Source organism: Glandiceps talaboti, chromosome 8, assembly GCF_964340395.1.
Source record: "Glandiceps talaboti chromosome 8, keGlaTala1.1, whole genome shotgun sequence".
Lineage (NCBI taxonomy): Eukaryota > Metazoa > Hemichordata > Enteropneusta > Spengelidae > Glandiceps > Glandiceps talaboti.
The window spans coordinates 16,200,795-16,211,141 of record NC_135556.1 but is presented as its reverse complement, the minus strand read 5'-3'; the positions used below and the strand labels follow the sequence as shown (position 1 = coordinate 16,211,141).

The 10,347-nt window shown below is 35.9% G+C and overlaps 1 protein-coding gene across 3 annotated transcripts in view; it reads left to right on the top strand.

Annotated features, from left to right (window-relative positions):
- The window catches only part of LOC144438642 (DOMON domain-containing protein FRRS1L-like), a 16,249-nt gene extending 7,022 nt beyond the window's left edge, over positions 1 to 9,227 (top strand). For 2 of the 3 annotated variants that reach the window (XM_078127760.1, XM_078127761.1), the window contains exons 2-7: positions 297 to 432; positions 3,059 to 3,329; positions 4,731 to 4,826; positions 5,072 to 5,222; positions 7,151 to 7,285; positions 8,120 to 9,227. In XM_078127760.1, coding sequence (XP_077983886.1) covers positions 3,069 to 3,329; positions 4,731 to 4,826; positions 5,072 to 5,222; positions 7,151 to 7,285; positions 8,120 to 8,175 — 699 coding nt within the window. In that variant the 5' untranslated portion in view covers positions 297 to 432; positions 3,059 to 3,068 and the 3' untranslated portion in view covers positions 8,176 to 9,227. The remainder of the gene's footprint in view (positions 1 to 296; positions 433 to 3,058; positions 3,330 to 4,730; positions 4,827 to 5,071; positions 5,223 to 7,150; positions 7,286 to 8,119) is intronic. The other variant, XM_078127759.1, reaches the window with a different exon arrangement.
- The last annotated feature ends 1,120 nt before the right edge of the window (positions 9,228 to 10,347 follow it).

Below are 10,347 nucleotides of genomic sequence, written 5' to 3'. Positions count from 1 at the left end.
AAGAGTACAAAAAACAACTTAACGTTGGCAGTGTTGAACCGTCTGTTTTATTACTGGAGATATTTGCAAATGTGAAATTGATTGGGAAGTTCAACAATATTATGAGCAGAAAAAATATGCTAACAAAGGTACTCCTTTCGATCTAGTTTTTCCCACAGGAATGTCAAATATATTCATTTGTATCGGGACAAGAAAGAATGCTAGACTGTTTGAAGTGACACGCCCCTACATATAATTGGATTGTAGACGTGGTTACTCATACCCCTAAAATGCGTCTTTCTTTCATTAATCAACAGTTCTGAATACAGCCCATAGACGTATTTTTACATTGTTCAAGAACAAAGGTACAACTCTACACGGTGGTACGAGCTGTTACTCGCTTACACGAGTAAAAAAAACACGAACAATCAGATGAGTCACAGTAATAGCAAGGTATATCAATGCGTCATGTATCAAATTTCACTATCCCATGACAACGTTTAACATTATGATAAATATAGGTTAATGTGAACAGGTTTGATATTTTGTATATTTGAGTTTTAACTATGGAAACCTTTGTACGAAAGTGATTCAATTCAATCATCAGTATGTGAATGCAGAAACTTGCCGTAAGGTTTCAATTTGTTTACAACACGCAATGTTCATATTCACACACCCATTGAATAAACTATTGATCACACCTTCGATTTGATCTAATTTGTGAGTGAATCTAGGTGTAAATTATAATAAACGACCAATATACAAGTCTTGGATCTACGCTGTGGATATTGCTGAATAAAGCTCACAGGTAATAGGTACCTATGTCTGGGCAACCTTTAGTAGCGACCTTAAGTCGCCTTTACATACGCAGAATAGCCAGAGGAGGTGGTCTACTACCGACACTACCAAATGCAAATGATCAAAATCGGCTTTTTTTTGTCTCTTTAGACTGATTTTCTAAATTATATCGGTTGGCATTTCTCTCGATTTAGCCACATCACGATTCTCTCCTTCTCCCTGTCAAATTTAGACTTTGGACATAACAGAATTGCATTTTTTGCTCATTGCACAAGACAGTATATAGCTGTGTGAGATAGTTACCCTTTTATACACACTTGTGGGTTAACCTTTGGGTTGACCTCAGACGACCACTTGAGAAAATTAAGGGTTGACCCATCGACTTTCAGTACAGTGCACATAAAGTAAAATATGTACATAATGTAGAAAGTATTTGGTTGCGAAAACGAAAGACGTTCTATAGTATAAACGGTAGCATGACGAAAATGTACAAACATCCTAAAATTTAACATTTCACCCAACAGATTTGATTGTCGTTCTTTCTTAAGTTGGTTAGCATGATGGCGATATAAACCTTAATGTGTGTGATATTTCATTGCTGTTATCCTGGGACTACCGTCAATAGCGCGCGCGCGCACACACACACACACACACACACACACACACACATACACACACGCGCGCGCGCGAATGCATGCATGCATACATGCATAAATACATACATACATACATACATACATACATACATACATACATACTGTATTTAATACTGAGATGATAAGTTGATTAAAATTCACTCGAATGTGATATACTCACAGTATTGGGTTTTCGGTAGGATTTAAATGTGTTTACCATCATGGTCTTACATTGCATCGATTGCAGTGGTGTCACTGCTACACTTTTCACCATGGTTTTAACATCATGTATATAAACGTGTCGATGTCGCACTTGTGACCGTTCGTTAGGGGAGGGTTTTGTCCTAAACGAAGTTCGTAATTGATCTTGTGCGACACTGTGTGATCATCCGTTACTCCGTCTGAAAACAGGAAAGCGTGAAATTTAAAGCTTGCATTCTAAGGATATTGCCTAATTACCAAAATGATTATTTATGCAAATTACACATCACAATTAAAAACTACATAAACAACTACATCAGACACGTCTGATTTAATATGGTTGATGGATGTACCAAGTTAAATGAAATTTGAAGTTTGTATAAAGTCTAATTACCGAAAATCACTAATTATGCAAATTACTCATTAAAAGTGAAAAACTATGCTAACAGCTAGGCTTTATCAGATGTGTGTGCTTTGTTATGGTTGATGTATGTGCCAAATTATATGGAATTTGAAGTGTGCATTTCTTAAGATATAGCTTTAATTATTGAAAATCATTACTTATTCAAATTACCCATTAAAAGTAAAAGCTATATTGACAATCTTCATAGGACAGGTTCGCATTATTATGACTGATATGTGTACCAAATTATATGAAATTTGAAATTTGTATTCTTAAGTATAGCCTAATTATTGAAAATCATTAATTACGCAAATTATTCATTACAACTTAGTTACAACAACAAACTGTATAGGGCATATGCGCTCTGTTATGGTTAATGTGTGTACCAAATTTATATGAGGTTGCATTCTTAACATGTAGCCTAATTACTGAAAATAATTAATTATGCAAAGTATTCATTAAAACTATAAGCTACATCAATTAACATTATAGGACATATGTACTTAGTTATGGCTAACGTATGTACCAAATTATATTGAATTTAAACTATGCGTTCAAAAGGTATAGCCTAATTACTAAAAAAACCCATTAATTATGCAAATGACTAATTAATGTTCATTGGATCTTTACCAAAATCTAATCAGTTCTTTTCTAAAAACATTAATTATGCAAATGACGAATTAATGTTCATTGGATCTTTACCAAAATCTATTCAGTTCTTTTCATTACCATATGGAAGTCTTAGATGTTTCATTAGAATCGATGAGGTGGTTTTTGAGATATCGTGTCCACAGACAGATGGACAGACGGACAGACAGACAGACAGACAGACAGACAGACAGACATACAGATAGACATACATACATACATACATGCATGCATGCATACATACATACATACATACATACATACATACATACATACATACATACATACATACATAGTTACATACATACATACATACATACATACATACATACATACATAACATAACCTAAAACTAATGATGACAATAGAATGTTTTCTGTTTGTATATCCATAGGCTTCTCATAATGGAATTATTACAACCTATCTTATACATTACGGTGTTACTGGTTGCCTCTACAAGCGCCCAGATCACAAGTACTGGTTGTGGGTCGACAAAAGCATGTTTCCGAAACCCTAGCGATTGTACCAACGCCGCAACGTGCCTTTTCTTCCTATCCTACGTGGAAAACAGTGGTGACGCAAGTCTCGTGGATTTCGAGATCATGGGATCGAGAACTGGAGGATCAGGTTGGGTTGCTGTTGGATTCTCAGATGATAAGATGATGGTGAGATAACTTATCTGTTTGAATTCCCAAACCATAGTGAACATGAATTATTTTGTGTACACGATGTTTTTCGTGCTACGCCATTGGTTTTAGGGGTACACAATTTGATTTCTTGGGGGAGGGGGCTGGAGGATTTTCAAGAAAAAAAAATGTCGCCACCCAAAAGCAAGGAAGAAAATATGCTGACCAACAAAAGACAGAAAAAAAAAATTATTTCCAGGTATGAGCTAAAAAGACAATTTGTTGTGCTGCAAGTGCAGAAAATTGCTACAAATGTCAAATTTCCAGGTACATGTGTTTTTGGCGACTTAAATTTTCTTGGCTTACACTAACTGTTGGTCAATGCTGAAACAAACCGAAACACTACTACCATCAAATTACTAACAATACTGACCTGACTTAGTACCTTGAATAAATCCTGTATTTTTTCATAATGATAAAAAATAGTTTTAAATGGTATGGCATGCAACAATATACTTTGATGATTTTTCTTGGTGTTAGCTGCTGAATTTAAAGTCCAATTGGGATCAGAAAAGGGTATAGTTATCACCTTGACATGTTAAAATAACACCAGATAGCACTCCTTTGATTAAACTTCATTCAAAAAGTTTTAGGGAGTCAAATTTAAAGCATATATGTTTTAAAAAAATTGCTGTACCCTTACTTGGTAAAAAATATTGTTGTCTAATTACTCTTGAAAAAAATGTTTGCTGTCATGGTGGTTGGAAAAAGATTATTGTTGGGTCAAAAGCATCCATCCCCCTGAAATCAAATGGTTTACCCCTTTGTAGGCTTAATTAATTGTTACTGAAGTTGTCTGAGGTTGTATTATATGTAAAGGGTACACATGTTTATAGAAAATGGATACTTGTATGTATGTATGTATGTATGTATGTATGTATGTATGTATGTATGTATGTATGTATGTATGTTATGTATGTATGTTATGTATGTATGTATGTATGTATGTATGTATGTATGTATGTATGTATGTATGTATGTATGTATGTATGTATGTATGTTTGTGTGTGTATGTACACAGGGTGAAAGTTTAGCCTTATTTAATGAAATTTCTTTATGTACAGAATTCAAACTGTGGGGGTTCTGTAATACTCAAAACATTTTTGTTCATCTCATTTACTTCTCCCTTAGATTTATCCGTCACTTCTTTTGTCACTTCTCACTTTTCGTCCAAACTATGAAAGCACACAAACATTGTTTTAAGAACAAGGTTTTGAAAATGTCGTGGTCGTCTCAAATGTTACTTTTAGTGTGTTGGGGTTTGGCGTGGGGGTGAGGGGTCTACAGGATGATGTCAAATATAAGTAATTACACTGACGCCAACACAAGCCAAGGTAAGCTAAAGCTAAAAAAAATTCTATCCTGTTTTGTACGTTGTAGGGTGCTGACAGTGGTGTGATGTGCAGCAAGACTGATAGTATCGAAACTGTCAAAACGTTTTATAATGAAGGAGAGGTGAACACTGTTGCTGATGCTGTAAGTGTGACTGTAACATTGTGATAAAAGCTCTTTGAAAAACAATTTGCCCGATTTAATTTTCTGGGAGGAATTTTCTCTAAAATGTGTTAACAAATTTAATATTTCCTGGTTCCATTCATTATGCAAAGCTAAATTTCAATTCACACGTGTTACATATTATATTAAATCTAATCATCGTGTTTTGTAGATGTTATTTAATTTGTGTGATTTCAGTTGTGTGTATTGGTTCATTTTCTCCGCAGTCCGGGCTTTCAAATACCGCCGTGAGTGTAGCGGACGGGGTTGTGTCATGTACCTTCTCTCGTCAGAAATCCGTAGTAGGCAACGCCCAATTCTTTGATCTCAGCACCGATTATTACTTACTGATGGGTTCAGGTCCCATCGCTGATTCCGGTAGGTTTATTACCCTGTTCTATTATGACGTAATTAGTGACGCAATATTGTTATGTTAGGTATGACACATCTTTTGAGTCAATATCAATTTATTAGACGTGGTTATTAGTGATAAAATTTGATATCGAATGCATGCTAATCATATTGGCCAGCGCGAAAATACTTGAAAAAAACCAACTTATACCTTAAAAGTGAAGTGAAAATTATAATTTTAACTTGACTGAAATATGTTCATTAAACACCCAAAATAATAGGAAACTATATTTTCAGAATATATATTATGTCAAAATTTGTTTTCACACCTTAACGAATTTTCGCAGTATATTTGCATCAAATAGAAAAAAACATTAATTTTCTAATTCTAAAATAATCAATAATTAAGCGAGAAGTTAAGTTTTGAAGAATGCCAGAGTCATAATATTGGACATTTTAGTGAAACAATTCACTTGTGCTTGGTTGCATCATATGCACCATATAAAGTGATATGGTGCGGGGGAGAGTATCCCCTCTTGCGGCAGGAGCTAATTTTTTCTAGTGACCGAGGAATCCCCCAGGCCGTAAATAATGATGGCTCCCTGAGTTCAGGAATTTTTTCGTCTGGGTGAAATAGTGACTTACCTGAGCGGCACATAATTGTTCATCTTCCTCTGTAGCTTATGATTTATACGGTAAATAGGCTACTATACATTCAGAGGGACTATTGATAGTATTGTATCGTGGCCCACCGGTAGCATATACAACTGCCGACATCAGACTGTGGACAAATGGAACCTGTTACAAACAGAGAAAGTAAACAAATGAATTAGATTAATAAAACTTGGCTCACCATGTTGGAAAACAGAGACTTGTATTACATACCATGGTTTGATAAGAACAGTTTTATGGCCTCTTCATGTGTACATGAAATATAATGCCAGGGGGGTTTGAACATGAACTACTATGTAAAGTGGCCATAAAACTGTTCTTATCAAACTGATGACATGTAATACAAGTCTCTTCACTTCCAACATGCTGTGCCAAGTGTTATTAATCCAATTCATTTGCTTTCCCTGTTTGTAGCAGGTTCCGTTCGTCCATGGTCTGATGTCGGCAGTTGTGAATTAAGTGCTACTTTCTATCTGAGACTAAACATTGTGGTCTGAATGGTCTGATCATGAGTTTCTATATAGATTACCCTCCTTCTGTGTATTACTGTCCTGACTGACTGACTGACTGACTGACTGACTGACTGACTGATTGATTTTGTTTGGGGAAAAAATATTCGGAAAACCACAAACTAAAACGGATATACAATACGGGAACTATCACATTCGCATGAAAGACAAAACAGATACATCACTGAATACCTTTGCTGAGGATGACACAAAAAAAGCTTTTAACAACTTATTTCCATTGTGGTCCTCACACATAAAATATCACACCAAGTATTAAAAGAGCGATGAAAAACAATACATAACAGACAAAATATACTAAAAAAAGACAAAATCTGACCCAACTACATATGGATGAAAATGAAAGTGTCATCAAGTGTCATTTACACGTACTCTAAAGTGATGTGTTCAGTTCCTGAACACTTAATTGTAACAGATTTTGAACGCAGTATATGTGTTCAATATAAATACTAGAACGCGTGTGTTCAGATTTAGAACACAGTGTTTTTATTTTGAACGCATAACATATGTTCAAAATCTTATAAACTAGAACATTGTTGACGCATCAGAACACTGTAACAGTTTTTGTACACAAAGTAAGTGTTCAAAACAAGCAAATAGAAGACATGCATTCTAGATCTGAACGCTAGTGTTTTATGTTTTTTGGCACAAACGACGCTAAACTGAACACATGGGACGCGTCCGAAGCGTCAAAATCTTTAGAGTGTATAATTAGCATTGGTGTCCTCTACGTTTCACACATGTATTTTCATATAGGTGTCAATATGCAGCATGAAACAGATCCAGTGGCCTCAACCATCAAAGTCAGTTTTACAAGTATGATTGACGTCAATGCCGAAGAAACCGGGAGTCATTCCGACTCTCATGAATCAGATGGCAGTCACATTTCTTGTGAGTAAAAATTGTTTTACAATATCAACTTAATGTTCATGATGTTATGGACAATCTGGCAACACATTTATTCACAAAATGGGAGAGAAACACAAAAATGATATAGTTGTAGTCAATATCGTACTGGTGAGTCTATATGTCACACACATTTCCTACGAGAAGGTACATTACCTTATGTCAAATCCGAGTGATCGCTTCACCCTCCTGTCTGTCTGTCTGTCTGTCTGTCTGTCTGTCTGTCTGTCTGTCTGTCTGTCTGTCTGTCTGTCTGTCCGTCTGTCTGTCTGTCTGTCTGACTGTGTCACACTCTCTTCCTTTCTTTCTTTCTTTCTTTCTTTCTTTCTTTCTTTCTTTCTTTCTGAAATTAAGAATTTAGCCAAGCCAATATGTATTGATTTTATTGTATATTACTTTAACAAAAGACAACATATGGACACGAGTGAATTAAGTCACCCCCCTCCACCCATTGACTGGGTGTTATTACGCAACATGCTTAACTTGTCTGAACTTGCCACTGTTGAGAACTGAAAGCAAATGGTACAGTTGACATGTGTCTCGTAGTATCAACAGTATTAACTGTGAACGGTGGCGTATAATTGTAAAATTTTATAATTATGATTAATATTGTCAGAAATGCAGAAAATACGGCAGTGTAGTTCATTTGAAGGTCACGCATTTGTATGAAGGTCAATGATGGACACTCACTGAATCTTAAAATTGACCTAAGAACGACAACACATAAAATCGTACCGGACAAATCAAGAAAATAAGATAAAATGAGTTCTTAAGTTGTATTGCATTGGTGTCTAATTGATTTTACTTTATCTCTTTCAGCCAATGTCGCCATGCTCGGCTCAGTATTTGGACTGTTGGTGGCGCTTTTCATTTGAATCCTACCCAGTGCATCTTCGCCTCCAGTGCGTGAATACTGGGAATGTTTGTCCATTTTGTAGTTGCTTTTAATCAAGATATAGTTCTGCTCTGTAGCTTGTTTAATTTTTTACATTCATTTACGTCGCAGTAAAACCTGCTCGAAATACAATTGGAGGTTAAAGGTCAACACGTCAGAGCTGTGAATAAAAAGACTGAGGTCAAAATCGTAGATGAGCAGAATATAGAAAACATGTCAACATTTTATTTCACTAGCAATTGTAGAATAGTTACACGTATATCATCAAACAAACAAAAAAGCGTTGTAGTTTACAATGCTTTACATGTAGCCACCCACAACGTAGGTTTTGGCATAACTATTACCTTTATTTCACTATAAATTTTGACCATAGCCATTCTTCAAAATACCTCTCTGGCAAATTAAGGTATGTGACCAACTTTGTAACGTACGGAATACATGTATGTGTTGGTCGCTCGTACTATATCAGAAACCCTAATTTTGAAATGTTGTTACGTCAGGATTACGTAAAAATATGATATATTATCATTTATACTCACTATTGGCCAACACATCGCCTAAACTCATGATCAGGGTGGGGTTTTTTTTATCTTAAAGGATAAACAACGTGTCATTCTTTTCAGCCACAATTACTTGTAACTTCGACTAATTCAAATACAAAGAAATTTTTATATCTGCATAGAATGCGCGTTTTGTCCTTACTACTGGGATTTTGTGGGAATGAAATAAACTGATCCATTACCATGGAAACATACAACCTCGCGTATATCTTTGAAGTGGTCATCTCCAGTACTGTATAACTTAGTTGATGTGCCTTCAGGCCTATGACGTTTGCATTGCATAAACCGTTGATTTTTGATACTGTAGGAAAATATTCCGACACCAGTTATTACATCTAATTGTGAATATGTATGATACGGTTTGAATATCATTCTGCACTGTAATATGCAAATAAGTTGAATATTAATCGATAACTATCTGTATATATTCAAGAATACATCATATCAATTCAATAAACTTTGCTTCGTAAGATGTCAGTGTATCTTGTATTTTTAATGGAACCGTCAACACGGAGGGGAGGGCCGGTGAAATGGGGGGGGGGGAGAAGTAAGGGTAGGAGGGGGTCGGTGTTTTGGGGGTGAGGGTCATATTTTAGAAAAGTGGAATTAAGGGAGGGTCCCATTTTACTTTTACTCATTGTATTATTCATAGACCCCCACGTTGGTGACGGTTCTATGTATAGCTAACGTTTCTTTATTTTGTCATTTGGGTATCCCACCGTCACCACAGGGGCGTGTATTATTGCTTAGATTTCCGTTTTCTTAGGAAAATATCATACGAATCTTGCTGCTACAAATGTATCGATCTATAGTACTACGTATACTATAAATATGAGTCTTTCCCTATACAGGTAGGAATATATATTCAAAAGGTTGTTATATTTAGTCTGTAGACCTGGAAAACAACAATCTATGCAATATTACACGCCCCTGTGACCGTCACCACCGGTTCCAGATCCCACGGCTGTCACATTCCGAGCCTCCTATTGTATAGTAAAATCCGAACTTATCAGTTTCATCGCTTCTGACAACCAAGTAGAGAATGAATTGTTAGTTTTGGTGTGAGGAGAGGAATGGGTCAGGAGTAAAGTGGTGAATAGTGTGGTAAGATACTTGTGATAATATGGTGGAGTGGGAATGTTTATCCAAATCCAGACAATGTCGGTATTGAAGTCAGCCAGTCTTTGGAAGTTCTGGCCTTCAGCTCCGAATCAGCCAACCAGAACTAAGCCTTCAGCCCAGCCACTTAGATTGATGTCATGTAATGCAGTGTCTTTCACAAATTCACTGTGGTGGTGAAAATGAATCAAGTACTTTAATATCGTTGATTCTGGAGCACGTGACGGCGGTATCCATTTTAATATCTTACAGTATTTCAGAATCATATCAAACCGATAGCTTACAAATTTCATGTCATTGAAGAGAACTCTATTACCACGAAATTCTTTCAATTGTAGCTCCAAGCCTGTCTCAAGCTGTGCTAAAACTACCTACAACTAACAGTCAGTTTCTCTATTGAGCACAAGTGTAATCTTCCACTCCCTGCTGTTTAATTGTAAACAAATTGTTGATAAGGACAAGGCTGGCTGGTC